The 16,331-nt window shown below is 55.9% G+C and overlaps 1 protein-coding gene across 1 annotated transcript; it reads right to left on the bottom strand.

Annotated features, from left to right (window-relative positions):
• Positions 1–824: 824 nt before the first annotated feature.
• EN2 (engrailed homeobox 2) lies at positions 825–3,305 on the bottom strand. Its single transcript, XM_062567664.1, has 2 exons — positions 2,744–3,305; positions 825–1,141 (listed from the first exon to the last, which is right to left on the bottom strand). The coding sequence occupies exons 1-2, from the start codon at positions 3,303–3,305 to the stop codon at positions 825–827; spliced, it is 879 nt and encodes a 292-aa protein (XP_062423648.1).
• Positions 3,306–16,331: the final 13,026 nt, after the last annotated feature.

Here is a 16,331-nt window from a genome sequence, read left to right as displayed (position 1 = left end):
CTGCGGGCCACCCCCCTGCGCTGCCTTGCGCCCTGCTCCCCGCACCGCTCCCTCCCGCGGGCTGTCACAAGCTCGGGAGAGACCCTGGGCGTTTTCCAGCACGGTGCTTTAAGATTTCTTCCCCTACCGTTATATATATATATGTGTGTGTGTGTGTGTGTGTGTACATATATATATATATATTTAAATTCTCCATGTCTATCCCCGAAACCAGACTCCCCCTCCCCAACAAACATGCCCTCAAAAAAAAAAAAAAAAAAAAAAAAAAAAAAGGAAAAGGGGAGGAGAAGGGGGGGGGAAAGAAAAGGTAAAACTCATAGAACAAATAGGAGAACTATTTATTCAGTTCACAGTCGTGTGAAATGCAGCAATAAAAATCTTTGGACTTCAGCAAAAGTTGTTTTTAATTATTTTTTGAATTTCAAAAAACAGTGTCCAATGTCCATTAAAACAACGCTTAAGTCTATAAAAATGTAACTTAAGCATTTAAAAAAAATCATAAAGATAGCATCTAAAATCTCCATACAACCAAACAAAACAAAACAAAATAAAAAGAAAACAAACCCCCAAAACCACAGGGAAAAAAAATCAAAAAATATTTTATAATCAGATATCTTGGATTTTTACACCACCTTACCTGTAAATTATATATACATAGAATATTGCAGAATTATATCTAATACACAATATTTTCACTATTAATGCTGGTATAATCTTTATACACTGGCCCTTCTTTTTTTTTTTTTTAATTAAATTATTGCATTGTATAAACTTTGACTGCAAACCCCCCAGCACCCCCCCCGCTCCCCTTCCCCTCCCCTGCCCTATTCACTGTCCGACTTGCCGTCTTTCGCCGTGGTGGAGTGGTTGTAGAGCCCCTGGGCCATGAGGTGCACCGCCAGCGAGTTCTTGCTGCCCGTGGCCTTCTTGATCTTGGCGCGCTTGTTCTGGAACCAGATCTTGATCTGGGACTCGTTGAGGCCGAGCTCCTGGGCCAGGCTCTGGCGCCGCTGCTCCGTAAGGTAGCGGTTGGTCTGGAACTCGGCCTTGAGTCTCTGCAGCTGCTCGGCCGTGAAGGCGGTGCGCGGCCGCTTGTCCTCCTTGTTGGGGTTCTTCTTCTTTGGTTTGCGCGAGCGGGGACCTAGGGCCGGGCGAGAGGAGAGCACCGACACCGCGCGCCGCCCCACGCGGGGCCGCCCCGCCGCTCTCCCACGCGTGCCCGCCCCCGCACCCCGCCCGCCGCCGCGGCTCAGCGCCGCTTTGTGCCGCCGCTCCCGCCGGCAGCTCGCAGCGCCCGCCACCGGCCTCCCCCCGCACCCCAAGCCCTGCCCGCAGCGCTGCCTCCGTCCCGAAATAAATAAATAACGCAGAAACAACCTTCAGCGGCACCAAAACAGAAACAGTCAATTATTTTCACCTCTCAAGCAAAAAAAAAAAAAAAAAAAAAAAAAAAGGCAAAACGTGCATGCAGAAGCACGAATAGGATTTTTTTTCTTATTTATTATTTCCTGAGCAGATTTCTGGGTTATTTTTTCCTCTGCAAGGCTTGTTTTTATGTTTTTTTTTTAAAAATCTTTCCTTTTCTTTCTTTTTTCTTCTTTTTTCTTTTCTTTTCTTTCCTTTTTTTTTTTTTTTTTTTTGGTCACGACAAAAAAATGGAAATTAGCCGTGTGTTTACACTGCGGGAAGAAATCCTCCGCTTTGCTGCACTGCCCATATGTCGCTGCACGGAGCGATTCGAATAATTGTGATTATTCTCTGGAATATTATTCTAGGCAGCACAAGGAGCCTTTTCTGCCCGGCCTGTGCCATTGTGAGGATGTATGTTAATTAAATATTAACAAAGGAGAGGACTGGAGAACAATGGAGTAAATTCCAATTCAGACCGGAATATTACCGCAGAGCAAAAGAGTTTGTTTTCATATATTACGAACTCATTTTAAACTCGTACTGTAATCCCTCCTTCAGCTGTCCGGCACTCCGAGTTAAAAACCTAGCTAGCTCCTTTTGTAAAGGGAAAACACATTTTCCGGGAGCACGTTTCTTACACGGTGTTTTCCATGTGTTTTCAGAACGGTTTCTACTTCTTTTACCGTGCGTTTTAAAATCTGCTGGGGACGTCCCTGCTCTGCCTGCACTAGGAGAAGGAAATTTCACGGCGTGGCCTTTTTCAGCACGTTTATCGGCAATTTCTGGGGGGGCCTTCCCAAGCCCTGGGCAGCACGCCGGCTTCCCCAGACCCCGCCGAAGAAGTTCCCTGTCCCTTGGAAACGTCCCCGGCCCCTACGGATCGGCCCTGCAGCGCGCGTGGGGGAATTAAAAGAAAGAACCGAGGCAGCGGCCGCTCCGAGGCCTCTCCCGGGGCGCCGAACAACGCCGCGGACTGGCGTCCGCGGGGGGAGGAAGAAGCAGAGGCCTGCGCGGGGCAGCGAGCAGGGGACACGCACCCTCCCGCGCCGAGCGGCCGCGCGGGGCCCTGCTCCGCGGCGGCAGCGGCAGCGCGGCCGCGGCCGCTCCCGCACGTCCCCCCGCGGCGCCGGCTGCTGCGGGCGGCCCGCGCGCGGCCGCTCGGCGCCCGCGGGGACACGCGCCGCTTCCGCGGCTCCCGCGCGGCCCGAGGCGCCTCGCCGCCCTTGCAGGCGTTTCCGAGGCGCGGGCAGGAGCGCGGAGGCGGCGGAGGCGCTCCGCCCTCCGCGCCGCGCGGCCCTGCGCGGGCGGCGGGCGGCTCCGCGGGGGCTCTTACCTGAGGACGGCCTGTCCGAGTAGCGCGTGCAGTACACCCAGGCGGGCCAGAGCATGGGCTGCGTCCCGGCGTTGGAGCTGGCTTGGGAGCTATCCGAGTCCGAGCTCACCGACAGGTCGCCGCCGCCGCCGCCGAGCCCCCGCGACTTGAGGGCCGCCTCCAGCGCCGCCGGGTCGCCGCCCTTCTTGGCGGCGCCGTGCAGGGCCAGCGCCGCGGGGCCGCCCTCCCCCGCGCCCGGCGAGCCGGCCCCGCCGGCGGGCAGCGGCGCGCCGGGGGCCGGCGCCGCGGCGGGGCTGCGGCGGCTCTCCGCGCCGGGCCGCCGGGGCTCGCCGCCGGCGCCGCCCGCCTCCTTCCTCCGCCCGAACTCGGGCCGCAGGATGTTGTCGATGAAGAAGTTGGTGATGCGGTGCGGGTGCGGGTGCGGGTGCGGCGGGTCGCCGGGCGCCGGCAGCACCGCGGGCAGCAGCAGCGCCCGCCGCCCGCCGCCGCCGGGCTCCGCGTCGCCGCCGGACTCCTGCGGCTCGGCCGCCTCCTCGCGGGGGCTCCGGCCGCCCTCCTCCATGCTGCGCGGCCGGCCCCGCCGACGGCTCCGGCTCCGGCTCCCCGCCCCGCCGGCGGCCGGGCGGCTGCTTAACGCTTTTTGTGTTGGTGCTCTTGTTCTTGCAGGCGGTTGCTCTTTATTTTTATTTTCTTAATATATATATTTATATATATATATATATATATACACGCACACACAGGTGTCTATTTGCTTTCGCTTCTCCTGGCCGCAGCCGGCATTCAAAATCCAGAGTTTGCAAAAAAAAAAAAAAAAAAAAAAAAAAAGAAGAAGAAAAAATTGTTTTTGTTTTTCGAAAACCCCAAACCCGACAAGCAGAGCCTCTGATGAGTTCCAACTTTGCAAAAATGCGGGGTTAAATCCTCCCCCTCTTCCGCTCTCCGCTTCCTCCAGCCGCTCAGTCCCGCAGCGCGGTGCCGCCTTCTCCGCCAAACGCCGCCGCCGCCGCTCGCATCAGCCGCCGCCGCCGCGCTGCCGCGGCTCCAGCTTTAGGCGGAGGCAAGGAAAAAAAATTAAAAATAATTAAAAAAAAAAAAAAAAAAAAGAGGGAGGGGGGGGAGCTGGCGGGATCTTAACGAACCAGCGCCCGCGGAGGGCAGGGCGGTGAGGGGCGCCCCGCGGGGCTCCGGCCGGGAGCGCGTCGCCCCGCGCAGCGCCGCGCAGCCCCGCGCACGCACATGCGGGGGCCGCCGCGGGTGGGTTCGCCCGCCCGCCCGCCGTTCCGCGCGCCGCGCCGCGCCGCGCCGCGCCCCGCGCGCTCCCCGCCGCGCGCGTGGGACCCGCGCGGCCGCCGCCGCCGCCGCCGCCGCCGCGCCCGAGCACTTTCACTCGGGATTGTTGTTCGTATGTTTTAACGGGGCCCCCGCCGGTGACGTCGCCGGCCCGGTCTCCTAGACACGTGCCTCGGGCCAATGGCAGCGCGGGCATGCGCACACGTGGTGCGGCGGCGCCCCGGTAAGTGACAGCGGTGCGTGTCCCCCCCCCCCCCCCCCCCGGCCCGCCCCTCCCCCGCCGCTTAAAGCGGCCGCGTCCCCGCCGCGGAGCGCGGAGCGCGGAGCGCGGAGCGCGCAGGGAGGCCGCGCCGCTCCCCGCCACGGCGGATAGACACATCACGGCTCGGCCTGCTGATCCCGCCGCGCTGCATCTTTGTCTGATTCATTAGACCCCCCCATATACATTTTTTTTAATTTCCATACTGTTTACCATGGGGGGGGGCGCGAGGCGGGAGAAATCCCACAATTCCTTGCACAAATGCATAAATAATATTAAACGAGGCGCTGCGGTACAAAGGGAGTTTTTGTGCCGCCGCTTGCGGTGCCGCGGCGGGGGGGGGGGGGGGGCGGGGGGAGCGGCGCGAAAACCGCCCGACGCGCTTAATTCCGCCGCAGCTCCGCGGCGGCCGCCCGGTGCCTCCCGGCCGCGCTACCTGCGGGCGGGCGCCGCGGCGGCGGCGCTGCGGGAGGCGCCTTTCCCGCCCCTCGCTCCGCTTTGCGAGGTGCCGCTTGTGCCGGCGCTGGTTCTAGCGGCGGCGGAATAAACATACGCGGGATCCGTAATTGAATCATTCCTTTCCGAGCTGGACAGGAGCCTTTGATCATTTATAGCAGCTTCAAAAACAATATGGAACAGAGAGCTTTCGCCCTGACAAGGCGACGCGACGCGGCGTTGCCCCCATCCAAATACATCCCTCGTCAAAATAACCTTTTTTCTTTCTTCTTTTTTTTTTTTTTTTTTTCCTACATGGAAAAGCTGCCACATTCCCCCCTTCTCCTCCTTTTGTCTTTATAAATAAATCGCTCGGAACAAAATTGGGGATCAGAGCCTCTCTGGATGGCAAAGGGGGGGGAACCGTTTGGCAGCGGGGGCTCGGGGCGGGGGGCGGTGGCCCGGGAGGCCTGCGGGGCGCCGGGGCCCGCTCAGTCCCCGCGGGCATCGCCGCCCCGACGGGGCGCACGGCGAGGCGGCGGCCCGGGCCCCCCGCTCGGGTGCTCTGCCCCGCTCCGTCACGGTTCTCTTTGGGGGAGGCTTCCCCGTGGATGTCCGGTTCGCAGGGCTGGAGGAAAGGGCACAGCGGATCCCTCCTCGCCTCTTCTTCCTTTTCTTTTTACCTTTCTTGTATTTTATTTTATTTTATTTTATTTTATCTTATCTTATCTAATCTGCTTTTCTTTTTTTCCTTTTTCCTTTTTTTTCCTTTTTTTTTTTTTTTTTTTTTTTTTTTTGTACCAAGGATATTTCGCAGCGCGTTGGGTTCAGCAGGGAGATCAGATATTGCTGATCCAAAGTTGTTTTGCTCAAACAAGCACCTAGAGGTTAATTTCTTGAAGTGCCCCATGAAAAGCGATTAGCCTGTCTCCCAAGAAGTATTTTCTAATTACTTGGAAGCTCTCGTTTTTGCTACTACCCCATAATTAAACGTGTTCAAGGTGCTGCACTTCAAATATTTCGCTCCCGGGCGGACCTAAGTTACTGACAAGAACTTAAAATATCCTGAAATGCGCATTACCTGCCCCGTGTATCAAACAGGCGTTTTTGCCGCTGCTGCTGATGTCACGTTAACATTTCCATTCGTTACCCTCGTCTTTCACGGGGATATTTATACCCTGTATAAGGCAAGGAAGCGAGGAGAATTCCTTAGATAAACTCCAAAGCAGGAGATAAACAAAGCTGTACAAAACAATTACCGAAACTGCCTGTCCTCTGACAATAATCCCGCCGCCTTATTGCAAGGCAGCACCTAAGGTATGCAGGACGGAGGGGGGTGGCGAGGGGTGAAGGGGCGAGCTGATACCTAGCTGAGGAAAATCGCAATGATCTTATTTTCCAAGGTTATTTTTATCTCAAACTTCAATCTTTCTTGAAAGATTTTTTTTCCAGCAGCAAATTTATTTTCGGAATGCGGGCTCATTGCCAACCCTTTTCCTTACGTACACATAGGTTTCACTCATTAACTGCAGCAGATAACCGGGAGAGGTGTTTTTAAATAGCTTTTTTAAATGTTCGTTTATTTGTTTGTTTCCGCGTAAACTGGCAGACTTGGCCATGGCTAAAGTGAACTCCCCGCCGCCAAAGATATAACTTTCTCTGAAATCTCCATCTGTAGTTTGAAGCAGGCTAATTCCAACCTGTCACCTATTAAAAATGTTTTTTCCCCCTTTCCTGCTGGCCGCGTAAGCCTCTGCGCGGACAGGCGTGTGCGTCCGCGTATTTACACCTCTGCAACGTGCTCGCTCTCTCTCTCTCTCTTTTTTTTCTCCCTGCACTTTCTCACGCGAGGCGCAGGGTATTGCAAAGTTTAAAACTCAGGTGGGAGCCGCGGAGCCCGGTTTTACGGAGGGAGCTGCTCTCTCCCCGCCGCCCGCTCCTCTCCCCGGCAAGGCGGAGCGGCTCCCCGCTGCCCCGCCGATCCCGGGCTGTCGTGTGCAGGGCTGCAGGGGCGATCTGTGGCGTTGCTCCCCTAACCCAGCTTCCTGCAGCTCCTTTTTTTTTTTTTTTTTTTTTTTTTTTTGAGGGGGGGAGAGGGGGGGAAAGGGGGAGGCTGCGCCGGGCAGAGCCGCGCGCCGCGGGAGGGAGCGGAGCGGCCGCGGCCCCATCGAGCCGCGCTGGCTGCGGCCGCCGGGCAGACCCGGCCGCCGGGAGCACCTAGATGCCCGGAGCAGGCTGGAAATAACCCGTGTTGGGGGCAGAGAGTCTCCTTCCCGTCCCGGTTATCACACCCTAGCAAAAGGAGGACGCTCGCCCGCAAGCTGCTAGCAAGCATCGCATTGCCGCGCAGTTTGCGGCGGGTTCCCCCGTCCTTGGCGGCCAACCCCGCTTTCTCTGCGGAGGAGAAAAACAGCATCGACTTTATTTCCAGATGATCACATTTTAGCAAGCCTCTCCTCGCTTCGGAACCCGTTTCGGAGGAGGCAGGAGAGGGGAAATCCCTGCTCTCCGCTGCCCTCCCCGGGGCGGCGGCCGGGCACCGGCGGCCGTGCCCGAGGCTCGGCGCGGCCAGCGCAGCCGGGCCGGCGGGGCAGCTGCTGGCTCGGACTTCTTCAGCGTCCCAAATAAATTTGGGAAGAAGAAGACGAGGAGCGAACCTCGCCAGGCACCGGAGAGCAGGCAGGCAGCCGCGCCGAGCTCAACCCCCGGCTGCCTTTCGCCGCCGCCGCTGCCCCTTCCTTGCCGACAAAAAAAAAAAAAAAAAAAAAAAAAAAAAGAAAAGAAAAAAAGAAAGAAAGGGTCCAGATTTGCTAAAATTTCTCCCGTGCCAAGCCAGACTTGGAGGAGCAAGGGCGTTTTATGGCCGCGGTGCGTTGGCTTCGCAGCCTGTCACAGGCGGGATCAGTGGGGACGGGGGAATCGAGCCAGGTGTCCGTTTCATCTAATTGTTTGGGCTAATCACTTCGCATTAAGGGGACTTTCCCGTCAACGGCGGGAGAGGGATGAGCTGAAAAGCCTGGGCTCCACTTCCTTGCAGGATCATGAAAATTTTATTACCTGCTTATGCTGAGCACACCGCCGGCGCCCGGCCGCCCCCCCCGCCGCCCCGCGTGACGTGGCTCCCCCAGGAGCGGCCCTGGGAAACGACACGGGGGGACGCGGGAGCTCCGCGCCGAACAAATTGGGTTTGATGGCAGCGTCCTGAATTGCAAAGCAGCTTAGCATCGTCGCCACCATTTCCCTCTGCGGCACGGACCTGCGAGGGACAAATTCCTCGTGGGTCCCCACCCAGGGCGAGCCCGCAGGGTGGGGATGCCCCGCGTGGAGCCGTGGTTCAGGGCCTGGGGCACGCTGCCCCTCTGCTGCCCTCGGGGAGGGGGAAACGCACCCGAAACGGAAAACAAACAAAAAAAGCCAGTACTTTCGCCCAAATGCAGCGGGGAGCGGCGGGCTGAACCTTAGCTCAGCGCCCAGCTGTGCGACACGGGCTGGCGGAAGGGAGGAGAAGAGAAGGGAAGGGAAGAGAATGGAAGGGAAGGGAAGGGAAGGGAAGGGAAGTTAGGAAAAAGAAAAAGAAAACAGAAAAATAATAGACAAGAAAGAAAACAGAAAGAAAGAAAATGAAAAAGGAGAGCAGGAAGGGAAGAGAAGAGAAGTTAGGAAAAAGAAAAAGAATAGACAAGAAAGAAAAAAGAGAGAAAGAAAAGAAAAAAAGGAGAGCAGGAAGGGAGAAGAGAATGAAAAAGAAAAGAAAGAAAAGAAAAGAAAAGAAAAGAAAAGAAAAGAAAAGAAAAGAAAAGAAAAGAAAAGAAAAGAAAAGAAAAGAAAAGAAAAGAAAAGAAAAGAAAAGAAAATTGATTTCCATCGTGGACGGCCAGCGCCTGCTGCAGTGCGGCCCCGTGCCCGCTGCGCGCTGCGGCGGGATCCCTCGGCCGGGCACCCAGGGGCCAGCGGGTCCCTGCAAAGGCCAAGAGTGATATCAAGGTGCGAATTTCTTCCCCAAGACGCTTGGGATTTGTTTTCCCGAGGTTGTGCCTTGCAAACACACCGGCGAAAAGAGGACCTAGGGCCGATCCGGCAGTCTTCTCGCAGGAGAAAGTCCCAGCGCCTGTGGCAAAGTTTTTTTTTTTTTATTTATTTTTTTTTTAATGTGAGCAAAAATAAATAAATAAATAAATAAATAAATCGTTTTCCCTCCCCAAATATTGCTGGAACCGAAACCGCCTGCCCGAGCCTTTGAGTCACACGAGCTTTGAGACACGAGCGCTGCCGCTAACTTTAGGAGGCGAGAGCAAATCGCTGCAGTTTCCTCCGCCGCTGCCTGCGGGAGCCGGCGCGGCGCGGAGCGGCCCGGGCCCAGCCCGGGCCCGGCGCGGCCCCGCGGCCCCACGGCCCGGGCTCGCCGGCGGCGGCGGGCAGGGAGCGCGGCCCCGGCCCCAGCGGCCACCGCAGCGTTTTCGGCGTTGGCGAGACGTTTCATCTGCGGGAGAGGCTCTGCCGGGCACGGCTGGCCCGGGCACTGGACCGACGAGGCGCATCGTCGCCTTTTCACTCGCCTACCTGGAGGCCTGGGAAGAGAAGGGCTTCGAAGGGGCAAAAGTGATTTCCCAAAGCCTTTTTTCTCGTTTATTTTAACCTTCAACCTCCCGATTTACCTGCTGCCTTTCCTGTACACACACATATGTACAGGCACACACATACTACGTACGCAAATATCTCTGTGTGTATAGCCATACACGTAAGTACATAGTGATTGAGCAAAGTTTCACTTTTTTTTTTTTTTTTTTTTTTTTCGAGACTTAAAGGAGTTAATCCTTATAGACACAACAGCTTCTGTTGTGACGGTAAAGTTCAGCAACTCTATACCATTCGGAGTAGTAACAGAGACTCGGGCAGGGAAATGGGATCTGTTCCTAGACTTTCCACATATGTAGCTAATTCCCTTAAACTCCCTTGGATTTACACCTCAGCATTTACTCACAGCTAGAGTAAAGCCACCGCTCTAATTAACTACGCAGCTTCAGCTCCAGCTTCCCACCAGATAATCAACTTTTATGGTCTCTCGAAGGCTACTTTCCAGCTGTCGGAGAGACGGGAGGAGGGTGCTTCGGAGGGGCGCGGGCCGGGGGCGCCCCTAGCCATGCACCTCTGGCGGTACCGGGCTCCCTCGGCCCCGGCCAGCCGGAGCAGCGAGGGGGCGGCCCGGAGCGCTGCTCCCCCCACCTTTGCTTTCTGTATTTCCTCCACCCTCTCCCCCCCCCCCCAAAAAAAAAAGAAAGAAAAAAAAAAAAAAAAAAGAAAAATTCTGGGCATGGGCTTCCCTGAAAAGACGAACGAGCATGTTGCACCCTGAAGCCAAAATTCAGGATGGATTTCGGGGGTCGCGGTCTCTGCTCTCTCCTTTTTGTCCCAAATAAAAGTTTCCCGGGAAAGACAAACAGCCAAACGCCCCCGTCCTCCCCCGGGCAATTCCTCCCTCTATTTCTCGAGCGGCCCAGCCGTCGGGCCGCTGCGCACCGGGCTGTTGGGAACGGGCCCCGGCGCCTCCCCGCGCACCGCCGCGCCGCGCACCGCAGCCAGGCCCCGAAAGTAGGAAAGGCGGCGGGGAGCATCGAGATTACCGCAGGGAAAGGTTTCGTCCCGGCGGGGCGAGCTCGCCGCCTCCAGCCGCAGCAGCCCCGGCTCCTGCAAGAGCTTTGTGATTTGGGGAGAAAAGTGCCGAGTTTCGGCTCCAGGACATAACCGGGGTGTCGAGAGTGGAGCAACTTTTCCTGCCTCTCTTCCTCCTCTGGTCTTCATTTCTTCTTCCTCCCTTCCTCTTTCCCTTCCTCCCTCCCTTCCTTCTCCTCTTCCTCGCTCTCCCTCTCTCCCTTTCGGGGCGGTTTCCCCAGACCAGGGGGCAGCGGTTTGGAGCTGGCGCCGAGCAGCCCGTCCCGCAGCACACGCCGCTCTCCCTGTTCCGGGAGACCCGGCCGAAGGCGGCGCTGCGCGGGCGCTGCGCGGGCGCTGCGCGGGCGCGCGGCAGCAGCGCATCTGGCCGCTCCTCTCCGCTGCCGCGGCCGGCGCAGCGGCACGGGCGCGGCGGAGCGGCGCCGCGATTGCCCCCATGCAGCAATATTTAGGGCCCGGCGGCCCGAGGCGCAGCAGGGCCGGGCCGGGCCGGGCCGGGCCGGGCCGGGCCGGGGCAGTCCGTGCCTGCGCACCGGTGTCCCGGCGGCGCCCCGGCTGCGTGTGCGCGGCGCGGCGCACCCCGATGGGCGCGGGGAGCCCGCGCCGCGCTCGGCTGTTGATCCGCAGAGGTGGATATCGCCTTAGTCTTTATCTTTGTCCTCTAGCTTTCCTGGATTCCCCGGGATGTACTTATCTTGTCTGTCTGGGGCCGCTGCACTAAGTAACTGGGTAAATTGAAAGGCTTTTTTTCCCTTTCTTTCTTTCTTTTTTTTTTCCTTTTTTTCTCCTCCTCCCCCCCAGCTCACTACCTTTTTTAATTAAAGCCTTTAACTCACCCGGTGTTTACTGTCTTATGTAAAGTATCTAAACAAACAGGCGCAGCCAAACACAAACGCCAAAAGGGAGCCAGCCCCCCATTCTGCCCCCTTCATTGTCCCCAAAAAAAGCGCGCATCTCCCCGTGTCACAGTTACAGTTCCAAAAGGAAATTGCTTTTATTTGTAAAGGAGGCTTTAAAAAGCAGTGACATGAAGGGGAAAAGCTCCTTAACGGAGGAAGGTCACGGGGTTAGGGGTGAGATTAAAGGACCGAACTTTCCCCCTCGCAGGGAACGAGCCTCCCCAAGCCGGGAGAAGCGATGGCGAGAGGAGGCAGCCGGAGCTGCCGGGCGACGCGGGGGGCCTGGCGGAAGGCAGCCGCTGGACCAGGGGGACCCCCTGGCAGCACCCCTCATCTGTCTGGGGAGGGAGCGGGTCCAAGGGATGACCTGTCTCTGCTTGCACCCCAAAATCTCCCTGTTCCTGGTGGGAAACGTTGCGGGGAGCATGCTGGAAGCGCTTGCTGCCTGCGCTGCTCGAGCTCAGCCGGGCATGCGATGGAGGATGTGGAGGGAGGCCGCGGCAGGGCCCCCTGCCCAAGGTGGGCTGCTCTGAGGAGCACGGCATTTCTGTGTGGGGGGCAATGGGAGGGGAAAGCTGTTGCCTCCAGCCCTCCTGTCCCCTCTTCGCACCCATCCGCTGGCTGCATTTTGCTTAATAAACACTGCTGGCGCAGGCACAGCAGCACCAGCAGCTCCGGGGCATTTCGGCTCCAGGCAAAGAAGGCTCCCTACATCTTGAGCAGTGCCCGGGGCTCCTGGGGCACAGGAGAGGGCACAGAGGAAGATGCTCTCAGTCTGGCCAGCACTGGAAGGGGAAAGTGTAAGAAATCGCCAGCACCATGTCTTGAAGCGAGCAGAGCAAGGGGAGGGGGCAGGCTGCCCTCCCCAGCGGCTCTGTCAGCGGGGACAGCACGGGCCAGGCGCCGCAGGATGATCCTAGCAGAGGAGCAGGCCTGCAAGGGTGCAACAGTGACTCCAGAGCAGATCCCCCCGCAGATCCCACCACCTTCCAGCTGGGCTCTGGAAGGGGAGCCCAAGGGAGGCCCAGCTGACAGCAGGAGGGATGGAGATGTTCCCACTCTGGTGTCACCCCTGTGGCATGGCCAGAACTGTCTTGTTGCACACAGGACCCGGCTCACCCAGGCCTTCCCTTTAGGGCTGTAGGAAGCAGCACCCAGGGCACTCGTGGGCATGGATGACACGGAGCGAGTGAGCTCAGAGCAGGACTGTCCATCTCCCATGCACAGAGCAGGTGTCTGCTCCCCAGTCTGGCTCCGTCTGGCTGGTGATCCCCTGTATGGCAAGAGAATGCAGCTCCATCGGAGCTACTTGCCCTGCTCCTGGGGCATTGCCACTGTGAACAGTGACATTTCTGCACAGCCCTTGTGAGTGCTCCCAGCGGGGGGGATGTTTGCTAGGGAAGCAGAGGCTGGCCATGCTCCTGCGCTCATTCCCGCAGTGAGGATGAGGGGACAAATTCCCCTTGCCTGACCCAAACAGGGTCAGAAGCAGCATGGTGTGGTGCTTGCTGCTATCCCACCCACCAGCCAGGATGCTGCCTTCCCACACATTGCCAGCTCAACGCAGCTGAGCAGCTCGGCACACAGCACCGATGAGCTGGATGGGTGCAGGGACAGGCAATTTTGGTCACCATCATGAATCAGTGTCTTTCACTCTGCCACTATTCATCCTGGCCAGTGCCTCTGCTAGTTCCTGGCAGCACAGCCCTGTAGTCTGCTCTCTCCTGTGTTTGACATGCTCACCCACATCTTGAGACATGAGGTCTTTCCTCGTGCTGTGCCAAATGCAAGTCCCTCGGAGACCACCGGCGTCCCCAGGTGCTGGGTGACATTTACAGCGAGCGGCGCGGAGCTGGCATGCGGCTGCCTCTGCTTGCCACTTCCATCCCCCAAATCTGTTCTCGCTTTCTTCTCCAAAGTGCAGCAGTCACATTGTCCTTGATATTTGGAGTGTGCGTGCAAGTGTATCTAAGGGGGAGCAAGGGGTGGGGGAATGCGTGGAGGAATATATTCCTCTCCTCAAATATGTGCATTTAAATCTTCCGAGGGAATTTCTGACATTAGCCTGCTTTGTTTTGGGGTTTTGTTAATGTCATTCGGTTAAAGCAAAGAAAAAACCCTGCAACTTGGGTAACAAATGCCCAGCTGTGCCTACGAGAGATGCCTTTCTGCACTCTGCCTACAAAAACTGTCCTGATGATAGTAAATAAAATCACCTTCTCCCATGCAGACACCAGGGATCTGCCTTAGCGTGTGCCGAGGTGCCTCCTTTCCCCGTCTCAGTCTGAATCACAGCTCCTCACTCCTGGGCCACCGAGCACCTGCAAAACGTCCTGTCCACGTTTCTGAGCATCCTTCATGCACAGCCGGTTTGTGTCAAATCCTGCCCTGGCGATGACCGTGCGGACAAGCCACCCCTTGCCCGGCCGCCCCAGCAGCAGTGAAGGTGGCATGCAGGCCGCAGAGCCAGGCGTGCGGCGCAGAGCCGATGCCGCCGGCTCGGTGCGGGAGCCCCTCTGCTGCCGGCAGAGCGCCGCGCTCACCTCCCCGAGCCGGGAGAGCAACGAGCTCGTTCGCCTTGCCTGCCCCCTTCCTGCAAATAACAGGGGACTCCCGTGGCCTGGGAACGCGCCCTTCCCTTCTGCCTCACCTTTCTGCATCGCCGGTTCTATATAAAACCACACCATAAAGCACAGCACAGTGTGCGCTGCTCGCCGGGAGTTGCCTGGGTAGAGTCGATGCACACTGCTTCTATAAATATTTATGGAGATAAAGTCAACTATGGTACAGGCTAACACAAATGTAAATGCTGCCGTACACTCCTAGCAGGCAGCCTACCGCACTGTAAATAGGAATAATGTTTCCTCATGAAATGAGTGTAATGAATCGCTTATACTACGAGGGAAGTAATCACAGCAGCGTTACTGTTATGTCCAGGAGCAGGACGACTACAGCAATGGACAAGATATGCAGGGACGAGGGAGTATCCTGCCACGATATCCGCCGCACAACCGCAGTACGGTCCTATCAGTGACAGGTAAACACTTGCATGCAGGTAAAAACCTCCCTTAACTATTGCAGGAACCAACATGTCTGATTTGGGGAAATGAGGAGTCTTTCTGCTGGTTTGTAGTTGGACCCCAAGCGTAGCTGCCCACCTGCTCTGAGGCCCATGGCTCATCTCCCACAAGAGCTAAAGGCCTGTTGGGGGGACCGCAGGAAGGTGCTGAGTCCTGCAGCCATTTGGGAATCTCCCAGCCATGCTGCCCAGTTGCAGAGGCACCCAGCAAACTCAGATTTTGCCAAAAAAGAGGCTGTGCTCATCTCTTAGTGAATAGCTACTTGCTACCGGTCCAGCTGCTGCAGGAGGACAAGGCACCTCCCCAACTGTCCCAGGTGCTGGAGAAGATGAAGAACCACCAGAGAAGAAATGCGAAAGTAGATGGCAGAAATGAGAAAGAAATACTGTTTTTTTTTTTACCAGATATGACACACAAGAATATTCTGTCACATTGTTAGATGCAAAGGCAGCTAATGGGCAGCTATTTGTGGCTCAAGAGGCACTATGGAAAGAAAGATTTTTCTGGTGAAAGGGAGGATGAGCAAGAAGTTGGTCAGTCGAAATGGCTGAATTTAGGTGAGATCCCATGCTGGGAACTCATGCGGCATGTCCTCAGCCCCTCCAGTACTAAACATCCCTGAGCAGAACTGCAGTTTTCAAATGATTTTATCCTTTAAATATCCATGTGCCCTCAGTTGATGCTGCCAGTTAAAGCTGCCAAGCCCTCCCAGAACTTTGTCTGTGTGTGTGTGTCTGTCTGTCTGTCCGTCTTTCATCTCTCATAGGAGAGGGAAGTTTACTGAAATCAAGAAATAAAGAGATCTGGGGTGAAATCTCCATTTTGCAACAGGCTTCCTAGGTGCTTTGAATGAATCACCTCGTGTCTCTCTTTTCATTTCCCACCACAGTGGTCTCTGCTAACCAGGTCTCACTCTTCCTAGCTCCACCTCTGTAACTTTGCTGAGATATGCTGTAGGTCCTACAGCACACAGCAGCCTCTGGTTTCTGTAATTTCTGCAGCTAATCATCAAAGACTTTTGGAGGCCATTTTTGGTCTTGGAAGAGGTGTCCAGAGCAGCAGACACAGGTGCAATATGCCAGGGACACTGCCGGTGGATGGGCCATGGCTGCTCTACAAGTCCAGCTGAATCTCTCTTGCTCCCACCGCAGTAACTGGGGACAGATTCCTACCCAAAGCAGAACTGTTTTCCCATTACAGCAATTGCACTTTCATGAAGCTTTTCGTTCAGAGTAAATCTTTTCTTTATATATCCTACAATACCTACTGGAAAGTTATCACAGTTCAGTTCCAGCTACTCTCCTGGTTATTCCCAGAGTTTCACTTTTCTGAGTAAATTGCAGTAATATTAACAACATGTTTTCAAATACAGTAACATTTCCACCCGAGGTCTCCGAAGCATACACAAGAACTGTTAAAATGTTTGTAAAAGTAAGGAATGGGAAACTTAAGGATAATGTCTTTGAGGAACTTCATTTCCTTCTTGTAAATATAACTGATGGTGAAAGGCTAACACAGAGGCCAAGCTGTTCTTAAGTCCATGTAGAAGCTTTTGTACCATCTAGGTGTCTCCAGGCTGAAGGGCGCTGTGCGTAGCTTGGGACAGAGGCACAGCATAGACGGTGGAGGGAGTTTCCCTGGTTGTGGGCTTATTTTTAATATCTTTCTCCATCCATAGATTATTCATAAGCAGTTCACTGGAACTATTCAGTATTTTAAAATTACGAACTATGTAGCTGGGCACATTATTACTGATCTGCCCTGAATGGATGAACTGGGCAGTTAGAACCATCTGAAATTTCTAGAGATATTGGATAACATTTAATCACAATTTTGTCTTTGCAGGCACGTTCCAGGCAGGTGATGAACCTACCAGGCCACTCAAGGAAAGTAAAGGCAAAAGAAGCAAGAATGCAGCCAAAGCAAATTGGATTTTTTTTATTCAAAGGAACATT

The sequence above is a fragment of the Rhea pennata genome, chromosome 2 (assembly GCF_028389875.1).
Source record: "Rhea pennata isolate bPtePen1 chromosome 2, bPtePen1.pri, whole genome shotgun sequence".
Lineage (NCBI taxonomy): Eukaryota > Metazoa > Chordata > Aves > Rheiformes > Rheidae > Rhea > Rhea pennata.
This window is presented reverse-complemented; position numbering and strand designations above follow the sequence as displayed.